Genomic DNA, 19534 nt, shown 5'->3' with positions numbered 1-19534 from the left:
AATGACACCCGTGCTGCGCAATAGGGCATTCCCCCCAGGGATAAGGGCACAAGACTTCAAAGGAATAGAAGCAACGGGCTTACAGAGATATACTCACCTTTACGCGGACGACCGCATAGTCTCATATGAGCACTTACAATCCCTCGCCCCGCTACAAACCCGCGACTTCTTTAGGTACATACAGCTGCGAGATTTCGCACAAACGCAAGAGGTTAAAACAGCCGCGGCGAAACCCCTAACCTTTTTCGAACAAATATGTCTAAAAGAAAAAATGCCAGAGAAACTAATCTCGCGGCTATATAGCCACATATGCACGACATCAGGAATATGGGGTGCGCAAACCTACACGGATAGATGGGAGGAGGACTTGGGGGAAACATTGGAGGGAACAGACTGGCAGGACATATGGGAGGCAAACGCAAAGGTGTCCATCTGCACAACACTACAAGAACAAGCTTACAAAATAATGTTACGGTGGCATACCACCCCAGTGAAACAATATCATATGAAACTGAGCCCTACAGACACATGCTGGCGACTGTGCGGAGAGAAGGGCACATACATCCATATGTGGTGGCAATGCCCAAAGATACAGGAATACTGGGGAAAGATAGTAGACTTATGCTCACAAATTTTAGAACGACGACTGACGCTAGACCCATGGGCCTGCCTCCTCTCGAGACCCACAGAGGGGCTCCACAAACATGACCAAAAACTTCTAAATATGCTCTACCTAGCTGCTCGAAGAGCGATAGCGCAACATTGGATAAACCCAGACACACCCCCACTCACCCTGGTCAAAGCAAAAATTAGGGACAACTACCTAATGGATAAGATGACAGCTCAGGTGAGAAATACCACCAACACATTCCGGAAAGTCTGGGCCACATGGGAACAATACGACATCTAAAACAAATAGAAATGACAGATCAGGGACGGCGAAATCTCACTCGTGTAATGGAACTATTTCGTTTTATTTAAGTTAATTTTCATATGGTTTAATATGTATTGAACTGTTACAACATATGTAAAAAGAGTCAAAAGGAAAACGCTGACAGACACTGTAGCAAACGACACCTTAATAGGCCTCTGCGCAGGCCACAGGCTACGGAACCAAAAAAGGCACCAACATCGCTATGATGCGTGCAATCATACCTACCGCTTAAATACAAAACAGGCTTCTGCGCAAGCCACACATGTCTTTTTGAATCTGCTCAGCACGAAAAATAAAGAATATATAAAAAAATTAAATGTCTTACCACCTATTTTGTCTCCATTGTGTGTCTTACACCTCCCTTGTGTATCTCTTACTAACCCTCTTTGTGTTTCTTACTCCCCCCCAGCCTCTGTCTCTCCTTCTCTCCCAGACCCTTTCTTTTACTCTTACCAACTCCTTTGTGTATTTCTATCTCCCCCCAGCCCCTCTGTGTCTTTTGTTCCTCTTCTCCAGCCCCTCTGTGTCTCTTTCACTCCCAGTCCCTTTGTATTTTATTCACAGGCACCTCTGTGGTCTTTCTCACCCCGAGGCCCATCTGTGTTTCTTTCTCCCCACTCAGGCCGTGCCACTCTCCCCTTCATGTCCCTTAGTTTTCCTCTCTCCTCCCCTCCACGTCCATTTGTGTTCCTCTCCCTTCCCCATCCCTTAATGGTCCTATCCTCTCCATGTCCCTTAGTGTTCCTCTCCCCTCCCTCCCATGTCCCTTAGTGTTCTTCTCCTTTTCCTCCATGTCCCTTAGTGTTCCTCTCCCCTCCCTCCCATGTCCCTTAGTGTTCTTCTCCCCTTCCTCCATGTTCCTTAGTGTTCCTCTCCCCTCCCTCCCCTGTCCCTTAGTGTTCCTCTCCCCTCCCTCCCCTGTCCCTTAGTTTAACTCTCCCCTCCCTCCTCTGTCTCTTAGTGTTCCTTTTCCCTCCCTTTACCAGTCTTTTTATGCTTCCCATTCCCCTTAATGTTCCTCCCACCCCCATCTTAGTGTTCCTCTCCCTTCTCTTTAGTGGTCCCCCCACTACCCAGTGTTCATTTTCCCTCCCCTCCCCTGTACCTTAGTGTCCCCCCTTAATGTCCCTCTCTCCCCCCCTGATGTTCTTCAACCCTCCCTCTTTTCTAGTGTTCTTCCCCCCTCCCTTGTCCCATAGCATTCTTTCCCCCCTCCCCTGTCCCATAGTGTTATTTCCCCCCTCCCATAGTGTTCCTCCCCCCCACATAGTTTTCCTTCCCCCCCCCTCCCATAGTCTCCCTCCCTCCCCCCTTAGTGCCCCTCTATCTCCCCCCTTTGTCCCCGGTGTGTCCCCTACCTTTCTTGTAGCGTGGCCGAGCAGAGCGGACCGCGGTACAGGAGCTACAGTTTCCTGTACCTGGCTGGACTGACGGGAAGTTCTGTGTGAGGGTGATTGTGTGTGTGTGTGTGTGTGTTAGGGTGCTGTGGGAGGGTGGTGTGTGTGTGTGTTAGGGTGCTGTGGGAGGGTGATGTGTGTGTTTGGAAGGATTGTGTGGAGGCAGTTTAATGCCAAGATTTATGTATTTATTTATTTTTTATAATAAAAACAAAACAAACAAAAAAAGGCATTGTATCCCCCCTCCCTTCTTACCTGTAGCCTGGGAGGGGGGCCGTGCTGCCATGCATCCGTGGTAGTCCTAGTGGTGAGCGAACTCTAGCCTGTGGGGCTAGAGTTCACTCTTGCGACACCCGGATATCGCGCGAGGAACCCAATGAAGCGTCAAGATAAACCTCCTCCAGGTCCTCTCTAGTCAATCTCCCCCGCCGGCGGCCATAATACAATTATATTTTCTTTGATTCTGCTCTTTTAGTGAAATTGGCTGAATGAAATATGTTTACAAAAAAACTTTTTTTCCAGTTCTAGTAAATGTTCATTTTACTGGATAGTTACTTTATACAGCTTTAATTGTATTGCATTAATACTAAGTCACCTCATTTAATCCCTTCATTACCAAACACTTTTACATTGACAAAATATATTATCACAACATTTATTTGGAGGTATAGCTAGCAAATATAGAGCAGCAGGAAATGCTAGTAGAATGCTTGGTTGTATAGGGAGAGGTATTAGCAGTAGAAAGAGGGAAGTGCTCCTGCCATTGTACAGAACGCTGGTGAGACCTCACTTGGAGTATTGTACGCAGTACTGGAGACCGTATCACCAGAAGGATATTGATACCTTAGAGAGAGTTCAGAGAAGGGCTACTAAACTGGTTCATGGATTGCAGGATAAAACTTACCAGGAAAGGTTAAAGGATCTTAACATGTATAGCTTGGAGGAAAGACGAGACAGGGGGGATATGAGAGAAACATTGAAATACATAAAGGGAATCAACACAGTAAAGGAGGAGACTATATTTAAAAGAAGAAAAACTACCACAACAAGAGGACATAGTCTTAAATTAGAGGGACAAAGGTTTAAAAATAATACCAGGAAGTATTACTTTACTGAGAGGGTAGTGAATGCATGGAATAGCCTTCCAGCTGAAGTGGCAGAGGTTAACACAGTAATGGGATAGGCATGCATGGGATAGGCATAAGGCTATCCTTACTATAAGATAAGGCCAGGGACTAATGAAAGTATTTAGAAAATTGGGCAGACTAGATAGGCCGAATGGTTCTTATCTGCCGTCACATTCTATGTTTCTATAAACATCTAATATCTCAGCAGTTTTGTGTATAGATTGCTTTACAGACAAACTTAACAAATAAAAACATGTAAATTTATTACAAAATAACATTTCACTTATGCTTTCATCCTTTACAAACGTCTGTAAAATTAAATGCTTTAGACGGTATGCAATGTCCTTTATCTTGCAATGCTACACACAGTGTCTAAAATGTTAGTATAAAAGCAAAAATGCAATGTTCCTTGCAAACAGTAGGCGTGACAAAAATATATAAATAAAAATGGTCAATACCTTGCTTATAGATATTTGTAAGGACCCTGGAGTCATTATTAGCAGTGCAGCTTACTAAAAATGACAACAAAATGTAAAAAGAGTGTGTGCTTTTGAGTATAATGTCTACATACAGTAAATACAATTAAATCATATATTTCTAAAATAAAGTTATTTAAAACTGATATAGCAATCTTTATCAATATCTGTACTGCTAATGTAATCCTGGCGGTGAAATGCTGGAATCCATCCAATCCTCCGTCTCCCTGAGGGTAGTAATAGTATGACCCATTGGAACTTCCTGCACTGTTTGAAAGCTGGAGGGAACTGACATTTTCAGTAGCGTTACTGTAACGGAATTCCCCGTACTCCGACCGAGTACCTTCCGTTGATGGATGCTTCCTAGCTTGCGCCGAGGACCACAAGCACCGCACCGGACATCACAACCACCGCAGACTCCAAAACCGCTGTAGCTTAACTGGAGTCTCGACGTCTTCCTTCCACCCTGGATCAGCTTCTGTCCTCCAGGACCATGTGGTAAAGACCTCTTCCTTCCACCCTGTATGAACCTCCAGCATCCAGGACTGTGTGGGGAAGACCTCTCCTCCAGGAGAGTGTAACAGGAACAGCTCTTAGAAGAGCTAGGTGATTTAAAGCTCAAGGGAGTATGCAGAGCATAGCAATCCCCAGTGTGATTATAGCAGTTCCCTCCAATCACGAGACAAGACTACGTGTTGAGGGTCAAGAAGATCTGTTTTAATGGCAGCAAAGGACTTTCTTTTATGCAAGTTGTTACACACAGTTCCCACCCACATGGTCTTGTGGAACAGCCAATCAAACACAATACAATACAGTCAGACATCCCAGTCATATAATTACTGAACACAATGGGCTAACGTAATTATCACAGGCATGAAAATACACCGTTTTACACAATATTCATAACTTTAAAAGTATACATCACATTTATACATCACATTTACATTTTCAGAATCAGTATACTCCAAATACAAAATCATACAGATTGGTCCAGTGGTTCAAAAGATAGATGGAAGTCCTATTTGACCGACTGCAAGCGTGGCTTGGGTGTGGTAAGCCAATTATCTCCAGCATACAGAAAATATCTCTATTCACAACAACAGCAAAAATACACATAAAATACATAACTCCTATCATACTGAACAGAACCCCCACATTCACCCACATATCCTCAGATAGCTTGGATCTGAGCGCTCAATATATCCGAACAGCGCTCAGATCCCATGAACACAGTCAAATCGCCATGGGGTTTAAATTTAGCAAGGGCTGATGAGAGATAGAGGAGGGACAAAGCAGCCAGTTTAAACTGGTCTGGTGGTGTCCCTGGGACAACGCCCTGCTGGAGAACAATGGGACAGGAAAAGGCACATTTTCCCATGCAATCAAAGGGGCAGAAAAAGTGTTTCAAAATCCCATACGCCCAAATAATATTTTTAGAGGACACAATCTCCCAGGGGCCATAGTCGCAGGGCAGGAGGCTGGCAATCAGGCTTCTCCAAAAGCCAGGGGGAAAGGGCAGTTTGTTATATAAAAACCCAGTGACAAAAGGCAGTTTGTCACAGTTACATCTTTAGCAAAGACATGGAAATAAAAACAGAATACTCGGTTCTTGTTTTATTATTTTATTATTTATATAGCGCCAGCAAATCCCGTAGCGCTGTAGAAGGGGTTAACCATTATTTGAACTTTAGTGCTAGATTTTTGTGTTTAGTGTTAGAGTTTTCTTTCTGTTTTTTGGTAAAGGAATTAAAAACAGAAGCTGAAACCAACGCAATTCTTTCATATGTTATGCAGTAGTTCAGATTGTACCATGTAGGATTTTGTGTGTTTAAAAATTAAGAGGAGAGTAGAGATTTATCATGGGCACTCGGCAAAAAGTGGCGCCATCAGCCAGAGCAGAGTTGGTTTCCACGGTGACTGATGCACTTTTATCACTTTGCTCCATAATAGATCTTTATCCAGAACCCCACTCTATCTTTACCTATCGTTCATTAAGAGTTACTTCCTGATATTTGCATGAAATTCATAGTTTTTGTTTTTTTTCAGCAACCACATAACATTTTGCAGAGACGGCTGCTGGAGACCAATTTGTCCAAAATCCGAACTAACAGCACATCTTGGACTTCGAAAAGCGAGCTCTCAACTCATAGCAACAAGTTCAACCACACGAAATGCGAACGTAAAGTGGAGGAGGAGGAGGAACTGATTTTTGTCTGGTGCCAGGTGGGACATTATTCCTAATTTATATTGAATATCCCATAATGTTATAATCCTGTAACTCGGCTTCCCATTCCATCTGTCTACAAATTAAGGTTAGAAATTTTAATGTTGGATTTTCTTTCTACGGACAGGTCATATAACACACGTCCTGACCATGTGCAAAACTGAGGCCAAAAAAGGTGATAAGGAAAAATTTCCAATGCATTCATTTTTCCATCTGTTTTGAACTAAAGTTTCCATTTCTCTCCAATTTTAGTGAATGATCTCGGTTGTATTGGAATTATTTTGAATCAAAGTGAATTCAAAGTGAATTTCATATTTTAGGTTTTAAAATGCTGATTTTGGAGGGGTGGGGGTGGCATTGTTGGATTACAGCTCTCATTATTCCCAGCCCTTTTATAGATTTGAAAGCTTGACACCCCGTGGTATGGCAAGTATATGTGGTACATTAGTAGATTTTGGATGCAGTGCTTGTAGGGCTTGTGAAACTCTGGGATAACTAGAATTGGTGTATACAGCAGGGGTTCACAGGCAATACAGAATGGAAAATATTTTACGGTGGTTAAACTGGAGTAGAAATATTCCTGTTTTAGCAATTCCATGTTTTCCAGCTCAGTCTGCGCCAACACAGGGAATCCGTCTGGCTGTTTACATGATAAGCTAATAATGATACTGAACAGGCTCCCAGGCTGGTATACCTGGCTCGCACATGAATAAAATCCTATAAGCACTGTGTACTCGTGGTCTAGGATTCTCGCTCAGCAGACTAAACATTCCACGATTCTGTTTTATCTAGTCCGCTGGAATAACTATAAAGACCTTGATAGATACATCGTGTCAATACAACCTCATCTCATCTGCGTGCCTGGACAGACTGGGGTAAGTGACTTCCTGACCGTCCAGTTAAATCGCACTGTGCTTTATTCACTAAACAGTGAGTTTCTACTTTTAGTGGATTAGAAACTAAATTGTGAAATGTTGGCAAAAATCAGCCAGGTTGAGGCTGTAGACAAGTTGTAATTTTTTTTTTCCAAATTTGATATTTTTGCTTAAAACTTTGATACCCACTGTACAGCGCTACGGAATTTGCTGGCGCTATATGAATAATAAAATAATAATAATAATATTCAGTTTTCAGTTTGCTGCAGTTTGGAAAATAAAGCCCATACTGGATACATTCACTAAAGTGTGAATTTCCTTGAGGTCAAATGGGTTTATTGACTACACTTCACTCTGTAGTCGACTGATTCGTCCAAATCAGTTTTATAATTCATCCAAATCAGCAAGAATCAAAATATTAAACTATTTTTTCAAAATATTAAATCATATTAAAAGTTTATCCAAATATTTTAAATCATTTTGAAAAGGTTATCTAAAAATATAAAATCCAGGCCAAAATCAGCTGGTAATCCTGTATTCAGTCATCATAACAGCTGGACAGAACTAAAATCTGGCCAATTTATAGGATGCTTTTAATGTTCGATTTAATAGTACAAAGACTGTCTGATGACAGTACCGCTTTAAATATGAAATTCAGAATAAAATAAGATGAAGATATCTGTGCTATATAATATTATTCATTGGAATGTTTCATTACGCCGCAGACACATTTTGCCTGGATAACACCCTATTTGACACTTTCAGATCCTGTAATTGCATTTTATACAGTGTGTGTCGTGCCGACTGTTCTGTGTTTAATGAAACAGACATGATCTGATGCTGTTAACAGATACTGTGTTTAGCAAAGACGGGTCGAATGATGAATGTCCTTATTACTCCGCTGTCCCTGCACCGCTCAATAAATTAACTAAGAAGAACTTAAAAGTGACTTGAAGGGTAAATGGGTTAAATGAATCTCAGAAACATCTGCAGAGGGTTATTCTCTAAACTGCAAACAAGTCCCTGTTTATTGCTTTAGAGTTAGAATTGGGTCCTTCTCTTAGACATCTAATGTTCCTCGTGTACTGAGAGCTGTCCTGCTCATTATGCCCTGTGGAGTGAGTGCTGGGGAGGGCATACTAAAAAAAATGATTGCTAGCTCTTTAGGAAAGGATTCGGAAATATAAAATGCTGGAGAGCTCAGAAAACATATGAGTGACATCATACATTATCAATCACATGATCACTATTCCTCCCACTGCAGAGCGAATACCTGTGAGAGAGGGACACACTTGCTTTATTATTTATTTGCATATTAATTGCAGCTTTTACATACATTATCTGCATACTACTTTAAGGAGGAACTATAACTTGCGTGTGTTTCTTTGCACTACTCAACAGGTAAGTGAAAGTAAGGTATTACAGTAAGCATACAGCACTCAGTAAGCCTATGCCCACCCAGAGCATCATGGGAAGAAGATGGTGTCAGAGAATATGTAATATATTGACGTTTTCTCTGGATGTAGGTTAAAGGAACATTTCAGATCCTACAGGAAAGAGGACGAGGGTATTTCTTTGCCGTACAATGTCAGACCCATTGGGAAAATCGAACATTTGGCTGTGACACTGAGCACTGCAACAATAAACTGTGCGGCGGTGGTAATAGGTACGTTTCCAGTTTGGGTGATCACAAACATGACTGTTAGACAGGCCCTCAAAGGCATGTGACTTGGCCAGGGGAGCTTTTCAGACTAGTAGCGCATGATTTGAAAAGTCCTTTAAAAAGTGCTACGTTTTCCAGTAATCTGACCCTAGGATACATACAATCTCTGGCACTCCAGATTTGGCATACTACTAATCACAGTATCCTCAGCCATCTCCATTATTAACAACAGACATTCAATCGGTCAGTAACGAAGCACAAAAGAAACTTCATTAAATCAAACAACATTTCTCGGCCATTTTCTACACAGTCTTAAAACAAAGTAGCAGTGTTATTCAACAAGCATATTGTTCAATCCTAACTAAATGTAATATTAAAATCTTTCTGTTCTAGATGACAACGAGAAGCTGTTCTCCATTGGGCTCCAGACATTAAGGTCTATAAAGGTAAGTGCCCATTTATTGCTGTCCCTTCTAAATTCAGAATTCGGTCTGTATTCATCACCAATGGCCACAACACTCATTTAGAGAACTTTAAAATTATGTAGACCAAGGCTTACAATTATTATTGAGGCAGGGGAGGATATGGCCAGACTGGACCAAAATAGTGAACCTGGCCACTATAGGATCCTTAATCCTTAATTGTACAGTGTGGCATCATTTGGGCAGGGGGGCAAGATAAACCAGTCTTCTCTCCTCACCAATCATGCAGCCATTAATTCCAGCTCCCAGCTGCGCCCAGGCTTAGCGCTGGCCAAGATCCACCATGGCTAACCAAAACAGATAATGATTGGTCAATGTGCAAGATATTTTGGGGGGAGACTATATGCAATGCTTAGAGACCACTCCTAATGCCAGGGAACTGCCTGTGGGATAAAAGATTGCAGACTTTAGTTGGGATTTTACTGTTATGTGGAAGCAGGGTAGTACATACGGGTGAATTCTTTTACTGCTTGTTTAAGGTCTTAAACACGTGCCTTGTTTACCACCCTGTACCCCTCTATCTGCCGTAGTGTTTAATTAACCTGGAGAAGAACCAGCTGGAATTTGGGAGCCCAGAGCGGGGGTTCCTTCCTTTCATCCCCCAGACCAACGATGTGAAAGAAGAGCGGTGAGCACACCTACGTTACTCCAAGTAATGTTACGCAGTGGAGCTTATTCATTAACAATGGGTTGTGTGGGAAAAAAATTAGGTCAAACCGTGGTGTTAAAAAAATATTAAAACAAAACCTCTCCCGGCATCCCGGCTAATCCCTCTGATTATTCATCTGGATATTATAAGTGGAAAGGGATCGTTTACACATAAAACCCAACGAGAATGTTTTGTTGGCTCTCTATCTTTGAAATTAATGTTCAGCTATATATATATATATATATATATATATATATAATTTTTTTTAAACCAGTAAAACTGACTAAAATCACACACACATAAAACTTGTGTTGGAACTATTTTCTCTTACTCAGCTTTGTGGCCTAATAGCAGTCAATTCACCACAATTCACTTTCTAGCAGATAAACCTGGTTTCCCCTGTGATGTCACTACTTCATTTGCATGCATTATCATTGGCACTCTATGCTAATTAGGGGAGCTGGGAAATTCTGCTGCCTACCGTCTGATTGTTTCTAAACATCCCCTGAAAAGTATAGTTTAATTACATTTTTTTCTCATTAACTGCGTGTTTTTTAGAAATAAAATATTTCATGCACGTTTCTCTTAATAACTTGATTGTGTGATAATGCGAACTAATATAGCTTTTTTTTAAGAGGGATGTTTAACCCTTGGTGTCAGATAAAGTGGGAATGGCAGTAGAGGGGGGTAATAATATTTGAGGGTGGATTAAGGTCTATTAATGATTCCGTCTATGTTTTAGCTCATCAGATGCGTGATTGAGGTAATGACAAGGCGCCATCGAGAGAGCTACAACCTTATCAAGTCAGAACAAATACCTCCTCCATCTGCCCATCTCTGATGGATCATTAACCAGAACCTATAGCTGGCATAAACAAAACTCCTGCAGCTCAGGGTACAACTCCCATCACACTCAGCCACTGGCAGGAGTCGTATTCCAGAGCTGACAGAGTCCCCAAAGTCGCTAATCCTGGATGTTTTTTTGTGCTTTTAATTAATGCCGCATATCTGATCACTGAAGTATCAAATGTACACATTCGAATGGAGATTTTTTTTAAATAGATGTGTTTATTTTAATATGTATTTTGTAGGAAAAAACAAAAACAAATATTCTGCCCATTGTACATCTCTCTTAGTTCAGTTCCCTCTGCATGCTTGGATTTGCTGTGCCATAAAGTCGGTATGCTGGCTCCAAGGGGATCATTCACTAAACAGTGATAAGCGACAACCAGTTTGAGATATAAAAAAAAAAAAAACATACATACAATGAAAATCCCCAGCTTGGCTTCAAGGTAATTTTTTTTCCGTTAGCTATTTAGGGTACGTTTTGCAAGCTCACTGCTGCGCACTGTTTAGTGAATGAGACCCTTGTCTTGATAGATCGCCATTTTTGTACTTATAACATGCATTTTCATAAAAAAAGCAAAACTATTTTATTAGGACATAATACATGCAGTATGTAACAGAACGTGGGCTGAAACGAAGATTTAAATATAATTAGTCATGGCCCTCTCCTTTTTTTCTAGTCCTACACGCTTGCTATACCCTGTATCAATCTGTTATACCCTCTCTCATATACCTTTACCTGTCAGGACAGCCACCCCTCTAATATAATCTGAACCAGACTTGTGCAACGCATTTTAGGCTTTTACAAATTGATACAATTCTAATTTTAGAAAATGTTTGACTCAATTTAAAAATTATGTTTGTATTAAAGGGACACTATAGTCACCGAAACAACTTTAGCTTAATGAAACAGTTTGTGTGTATAGATCATGCCTCTGAAGTTTTACTGCTCAATTCACTGCCATTTAGGAGTTAAATCACTTTTGTTTCTGTTTATGCAGCCCTAGCCACACCTCCCCTGGCTCTGACTGACACAGCCTGAATGAAAAAAACCTGTTTCACTTTCAATCACATGTAACTTACCTTAACATACTTTATCTCCTGCTCTGTAAATTAAACTTTAATCACATACAGGAGGCTCTTGTATGGTCTAACAAGCTATTAACAGAGCAGAAGATAAGAAAATCTAAATTAAACAGAACTTGCAATAAAGTAAAGATGAACATTAGATGATTCTTTACAGGAAGTGTTTAGGAAGGCTGTGCAAGTCACATTCAGGGAGGTGTGATTAGGGTGCATAAACAAAGTGATTTAACTCCTAAATGTCAGGTAATTGAGCAGTGAGACAGCAGGAGCATGCTCTATACACCAAAACTGCTTAATTAAGCTACAGTTGTTTTGATGACTAGTGTCCATTTAAAAAAAATCTGATGAGGAAGCCCTAAAATGAAGAGAAAAGGTTGCCTATAGTGTCCTTTTAACAAAAAAAAGAACTCACAAGCTGTAAATGAGTGATTAAAAGTTGGTGTTAGGTGACAGAGCCTACTAGATGTGCGCACTGTGAACAATTTTTGGTTCTCCCCAAACGGTACGGTTCTGATTTAAAAAAAGTTTTGGTTGTGAAGAATTGTAGTCGAAGTTCGATTTGGAATTCTGTAATTTCAAAAGACACCGAATTGGTCGAAATTCCACTGAATGACTAAATGGGTCAGTTAAATCTTTCTCAGCCAATTCCGATGCTCCCATTGTTTGTAGTGGGAACGCTGTACATGTCCAGCAGTGAGTTATGGCATATGTAGTTCACTTCCATGGTGTGTGCAACCACTTAGATAGAAAAACATATAATGCTGCCACTTCGGGAACATACAGCATTTCACTCACAACTTCTCTCTGCTAGTTTGTACTCCCTAGGCACCTCATAGCTTGGCATTTGTCTCTGGACTACAAGTCCCATCACCCACATTTCATTGATCAATCTAACAATTCCATCATGCAGAAGGTTTCATTTGATAATTGCTCCAAAGACTCGAGTTTGCTCTTCATTGACATGTCCTGCTGTCTGTTACTGCTTATCTCTGGCATATAAGCCGGCGTCTTTACGGCTGCAAAGGATTGTCCGTTAAAAGCCATAAATCTTTTTGTGACATTAATTCTAATATCCCTTGATGCACAGACTCAGGATGATATTCTTATACTATAGCTTTATTACTGTGACGCCCTATTGAAATTACGCTCTGATCGATCCCTTTTTAACAGTTCCTACAACAAGTGCCATAATACAAAATGAGACTTATTCACTAATTGGCGGATTGAAATGAGTTGGCGGGTAACTTGCATAGCCTAGGGTACTGTAGTGAAGTTGGAAGAATGGCAGAATTAGGGATTTGTTTTTCCGATGTAACTATTGCAACATTCTCCCAACTCACTGCTTAGTGGACACACAGTACGAATACAATTTCTTATGATATGAAAGAGGTTCATTTTATCTTCTAGCCATCAAAGCGCTGACAATCTGCCTGTTTAGCAAAAGTACCAATATTACTGCTATTTATTACTGTGAAATCTTACAATAAAATGCGCTGCATGTTCAATGATGTTACTGTGTTATTATTGCGTGTGTTTGTGTCAGTGTGAGAGCGCTCGGATGGGTGTCTGTCTCTGTGTGAGTGTCAGGGTTAGAGTCATGGAAGTAAAGGCACCCCCAACCAAACATCTCATTTAAACACAAGCCCCCCTTAATTATATATTAAGGTACCCCACCCCTAAACATCTATACCCTTTCTTAGTGATATTCTTCAACTGTGACTTTTCATTTTAAATGAGGATGCTCGCATACAATGAGAATGTTAATGTGCCCCCCGCGCAGTCAGCCGGTCGCTACCATCCAAGATGTACGGAATTGATATGATAATGCAGATGTGTAAATTTCACATGATTAAGTCGGCTCAGGAAGGAACAGTCACTGGGTGCTGGGGAGCCCTATTAAGTTTTTTCAAACCTCTCACAAACAATGAGACAAAAACAAAATGTCAGAGAGCAGCCATAGACTCTTGGCAGCAAGGTCACTACACTAAGCAGTAGTGGTTATGGTTCCTACACTCCCCATTAAGAATCCGAGTACTACAATATTTTTTTTTTTTTGCAAAGAACATATAGATTAAGTCATCAAAAAAAAAAATGTGCAAAGCAGATATTGGAAGATTGTAAGTAGTTGCCTTTCTTCTATTTAGCTCATAGGGGCTTATTAACTAATCAGCAAAATATAAGCCATGCTAGCTGATTTAAAGCACATGTCCTTATAGTCGGTAAGGCAATCAGCATTAAGTATTGCAAGCAGGCAAACTGTTCCTGTCAACTCACTGTTTAGTGAATAAACCCCAAGTAAAAGTAACAAAGATTGGGGGGTGGGGGGGAACACATATTGTATTCAGCCTTGGCTTCCGGACTGTGCTGAGAGACAAAGACTAGATGAGACATCAGCTGAGAACACAAAGAATCGGAGAACGTGCCAAACACACGCACATTCTGTAATGTTTTCAAGGCTCGTCATTCAGGGTCTTATAAAACTGGGCGGAATTACATGTAAAGATTATACTGATTATCGTATCTGTCAGAGCAGTGTAGCGCTCACTGACTGAGACTATCTATTATCACAGAATTATAACTCGACAACATATTCCACAGCTCTGTACAATATAAGGAGCAATACTTGGAAAACGGCAAACAGCGTACAATTAAAGTGAGCTGATTACCACTAAGGTTATAAGAATATTTCTTGTTATCAGATGAAAGCGTTACGCCAACCAAAACCAATGTTAATTGTTTCCTCCCAAAAAAATAAATAATGTGTGAAAATATATATATATATATATATATATATATAGCAAAACCATACCTCCTCCTACTCTGATTACATAACACCTCCTCAATGAAGGGGGCGGGATGTCCCGTGGATGGGCTGAGCGACATGGAGAGAAGCATCATTGGTCATCTGTCTCTCCAGAATGCTCTGTGTGCTGACAACAGATGCCCAATATGCCCAGAATTCAAAGTAGCCAGATCAGAACTCTCCTGGAGTTACAACTTTGCCAGCAATGTGCTATATCTCAAACTGAAACACTGCACATACAGACTCCAAGCACCGTCACCACTTCAGGTCACCAAAGTGGCCAAACTTGTCCAAAAAAAAATCCCAGCTTTGTTAATTCTCCAGTTTCGTTAGAATTCCCATCTTTGTCAATAAACATGCTGATAGGCCTTTACTATCTATATCTGTGCCTTATTTCATACATAGAAACGTTTAATGTAAGAGGTTAATTATCAAGATTAAAATGAAAACGATAAGATAGAAGGTATATATCACTGGTCCCCACGTAGATCAGTCAGAGCCACCATTGAAATGGCAGAGATACGGCTCATTCACACAATAAACGCAGCGCGCTGGGATTTCTGCAGTCGTCACCTCACCTCCAAATTGGATATCACATCGTGTGAACCAGGAAAGATCAAATCACTAGGACAGTAATAAGAACAGCGACATTGCTTGGGAAATCAAACATAACGCGTACAGGTAATATGATAGTATGTAGTTATTGAGAGTTTGATGAGATAATATACAGATTATCGAGAGTTTGATGAGATAATATGCAGATTGAGAGTTTGATGAGATAATATGCAGATTATCGAGAGTTTGATGAGATAATATGCAGATTATCGAGAGTTTGATGAGATAATATACAGATTATCGAGAGTTTGATGAGATAATATGCAGATTATTGAGAGTTTGATAAGATAATATACAGATTATTGAGAGTTTGATGAGATAATATACAGATTATTGAGAGTTTGAGATACTATACAGATTATTGAGAGTTTGATGAGATAATATACAGATTATTGAGAGTTTGATGAGATAATATACAGATTATTGAGAGTTTGATGAGATAATATACAGATTATTGAGAGTTTGATGAGATAATATGCAGATTATCGAGAGTTTGATGAGATAATATACAGATTATCAAGCGTTTGATGAGATAATATACAGATTATCGAGAGTTTGATGAGATAATATACAGATTATTGAGAGTTTGATGAGATAATATACAGATTATCGAGAGTTTGATGAGATAATATACAGATTATTGAGAGTTTGATGAGATACTATACAGATTATTGAGTTTGATGAGATATATACAGATTATTGAGAGTTTGATGAGATAATATACAGATTATTGAGAGTTTGATGAGATAATATGCAGATTATTGAGAGTTTGATGAGATAATATACAGATTATCGAGAGTTTGATGAGATAATATACAGATTATCGAGAGTTTGATGAGATAATATACAGATTATTGAGAGTGTGATGAGATAATATACAGATTATCGAGAGTTTGATGAGATAATATGCAGATTATCAAGCGTTTGATGAGATAATATACAGATTATTGAGAATTTGATGAGATAATATACAGATTATTGAGAGTTTGATGAGATAATATACAGATTATTGAGAATTTGATGAGATAATATGCAGATTATTGAGAGTTTGATGAGATAATATACAGATTATCAAGAGTTTGATGAGATAATATACAGATTATCAAGAGTTTGATGAGATAATATACAGATTATCAAGAGTTTGATGAGATAATATACACATTATCGAGAGTTTGATGAGATAATATACAGAATATCAAGAGTTTGATGAGATAATATACACATTATCGAGCGTTTGATGAGATAATATACAGATTGAGAGTTTGATGAGATAATATACAGATTATCGAGAGTTTGATGAGATAATATGCAGATTATTGAGAGTTTGATGAGATAATATACACATTATCGAGAGTTTGATGCGATAATATACAGATTATCAAGAGTTTGATGAGATAATATACACATTATCGAGAGTTTGATGAGATAATATACAGATTATTGAGAGTTTGATGAGATAATATACAGATTATCAAGAGTTTGATGAGATAATATACAGATTATCGAGAGTTTGATGAAATAATATACACATTATCGAGAGTTTGATGAGATAATATACAGATTATTGAGAGTTTGATGAGATAATATACAGATTATCAAGAGTTTGATGAGATAATTGTCACGGTAATATACCCCAACACACAGGAATAGTCCAGATAGTCAAGAGACAAGAAACCAGGATACGTCTTACCGGACCATAGAATGGCCGGACTTAGACGAGAACAAGAAAAGACAGAATCCAGAACAAGCCGATGTCAAGGGGACGGAGAGACAGCGTAAAGTAGAACAAGCCAAGAACTGGTACACAGGAAGACAAACCGGCGGATAAACAAGCAAGGATAAAGAGAAAGCGGAGTCAGGAACAAAGCCAAGGTCAAGCACCAAAAAACCAACTGAACGATACAAGCACTAAAGGGAACTGAACAGAAACCACGATAGGGCAAGGTGCAAAGGAAACAGGTGAGTATAAATACCCTAATGTTCACTTTGATTGGCCCCTGTCATATCCACGCCCCCAAAACGTGAGTGTATGGGGAACGTGGCATGACAGGGGCGAATGGGAGACTGATTCTAATTTTGTCTCCCACTGTCCCTTTAAGAGCGCGCCCGAGACGCGCGGCGTGCTCTTAGTGTCAGGCGGGACACGTGACCGCTTCTCGCGGTCACTGCCCGCCTGACTGATCTCGTCGTTGGATGAGCCGCGCGCGTCTCGCGCAGGAGCAGGACCGCGCGCGGCGAGAAGAGAGGACCCCGGCCGGCCCCTGGAGAGGGTAAGTACTGCTACAATAATATACAGATTATCAAGAGTTTGATGAGATAATATACAGATTATCGAGAGTTTGATGAGATAATATACAGATTATTGAGAGTTTGATGAGATAATATACAGATTATTGAGAGTTTGATGAGATAATATGCAGATTATTGATAGTTTGATGACATAATATACAGATTATCGAGAGTTTGATGAGATAATATACAGATTATCGGGAGTTTGATGAGATAATATACAGATTATTGAGAGTTTGATGAGATAATATACAGATTATCGAGAGTTTGATGAGATAATATACAGATTATCGAGAGTTTGATGAGATAATATGCAGATTATCAAGAGTTTGATGAGATAATATACAGATTATTGAGAATTTGATGAGATAATATACAGATTGAGAGTTTGATGAGATAATATACAGATTATTGAGAATTTGATGAGATAATATGCAGATTATTGAGAGTTTGATGAGATAATATACAGATTATCGAGAGTTTGATGAGATAATATACAGATTATCAAGAGTTTGATGAGATAATATGCAGATTATTGAGAGTTTGATGAGATAATATACACATTATCGAGAGTTTGATGCGATAATATACACATTATCGAGAGTTTGATGAGATAATATACAGATTATTGAGAGTTTGATGAGATAATATACAGATTATCAAGAGTTTGATGAGATAATATACAGATTATCAAGAGTTTGATGAGATAATATACAGATTATCGAGAGTTTGATGAGATAATATACAGATTATCGAGAGTTTGATGAGATAATATACAGATTATCGAGAGTTTGATGAGATAATATACACATTATCGAGAGTTTGATGAGATAATATACAGATTATTGAGAGTTTGATGAGATAATATACAGATTATCAAGAGTTTGATGAGATAATTGTCACGGTAATATACCCCAACACACAGGAATAGTCCAGATAGTCAAGAGACAAGAAACCAGGATACGTCTTACCGGACCTTAGAATGGCCGGACTTAGACGAGAACAAGAAAAGACAGAGTCCAGAACAAGCCGAGGTCAAGGGGACGGAGAGACAGCGTAAAGTAGAACAAGCCAAGGACTGGTACACAGGAAGACAAACCGGCGGATAAACAAGCAAGGATAAAGAGAAAGCGGAGTCAGGAACAAAGCCAAGGTCAAGCACCAAAAAACCAACTGAACGATACAAGCACTAAAGGGAACTGAACAGAAACCACGATAGGGCAAGGTGCAAAGGAAACAGGTGAGTATAAATACCCTAATGTTTACTTTGATTGGCCCCTGTCATATCCACGCCCCCAAAACGTGAGTGTATGGGGAACGTGGCATGACAGGGGCGAATGGGAGACTGATTCTAATTTTGTCTCCCACTGTCCCTTTAAGAGCGCGCCCGAGACGCGCGGCGCGCTCTTAGTGTCAGGCGGGACACGTGACCGCTTCTCGCGGTCACTACCCGCCTGACTGATCTCGTCGTTGGATGAGCCGCGCGCGTCTCGTGCAGGAGCAGGACCACGCGCGTCGAGAAGAGAGGACCCCGGCCGGCCCCTGGAGAGGGTAAGTACTGCTACAATAATATACAGATTATCAAGAGTTTGATGAGATAATATACACATTATCGAGAGTTTGATGAGATAATATACAGATTATTGAGAGTTTGATGAGATAATATACAGATTATCAAGAGTTTGATGAGATAATATACAGATTATTGAGAGTTTGATGAGATAATATACAGATTATTGAGTTTGATGAGATAATATACAGATTATTGAGAGTTTGATGAGATAATATTCACATTATTGAGTGTTTGTTAATTAGAGGAGAAATCTGCTAGTTTGGAATGAAAAGGGATTCCCCCCCCATTTTCCCAATATCTGAACCTGAAATTGCCACAAATGTTGCCTTCTTTTGGATGAATGGCAGAGAGTTGTGTAAAGCTGAACTTGAATCTGAGTCCTTTTTTCAGCCTATTTTACAATGTAACTGTGAGATGTGATAATTATTTCCTACTGCCATTTGACATTTAGTAACAAATATTTTGTGAGTATATATTTCTAAGGATGTAACACTC

The 19534-nt window shown here is 39.7% G+C and overlaps 1 protein-coding gene across 2 annotated transcripts in view; it reads left to right on the top strand.

Moving 5' to 3' along the window:
• NRIP3 (nuclear receptor interacting protein 3) overlaps positions 1-13247 on the top strand; it is a 33512-nt gene extending 20265 nt beyond the window's left edge. Inside the window, exons 2-7 of one of the 2 annotated variants that reach the window (XM_063438439.1) lie at positions 5981-6157; positions 6951-7033; positions 8560-8699; positions 9090-9142; positions 9709-9806; positions 10570-13247. In XM_063438439.1, the coding sequence (XP_063294509.1) occupies positions 5981-6157; positions 6951-7033; positions 8560-8699; positions 9090-9142; positions 9709-9806; positions 10570-10585 (567 nt within the window). In that variant the 3' untranslated portion in view covers positions 10586-13247. Of the gene's footprint in view, positions 1-5980; positions 6158-6950; positions 7034-8559; positions 8700-9089; positions 9143-9708; positions 9831-10569 lie in introns of both variants that reach the window. The other variant, XM_063438440.1, reaches the window with a different exon arrangement.
• The last annotated feature ends 6287 nt before the right edge of the window (positions 13248-19534 follow it).

Source organism: Pelobates fuscus, chromosome 12, assembly GCF_036172605.1.
Source record: "Pelobates fuscus isolate aPelFus1 chromosome 12, aPelFus1.pri, whole genome shotgun sequence".
NCBI classification, from domain to species: domain Eukaryota; kingdom Metazoa; phylum Chordata; class Amphibia; order Anura; family Pelobatidae; genus Pelobates; species Pelobates fuscus.
The sequence above is the reverse complement of the archived record's forward strand: the minus strand, read 5'-3'. Positions and strand labels throughout refer to the sequence as shown.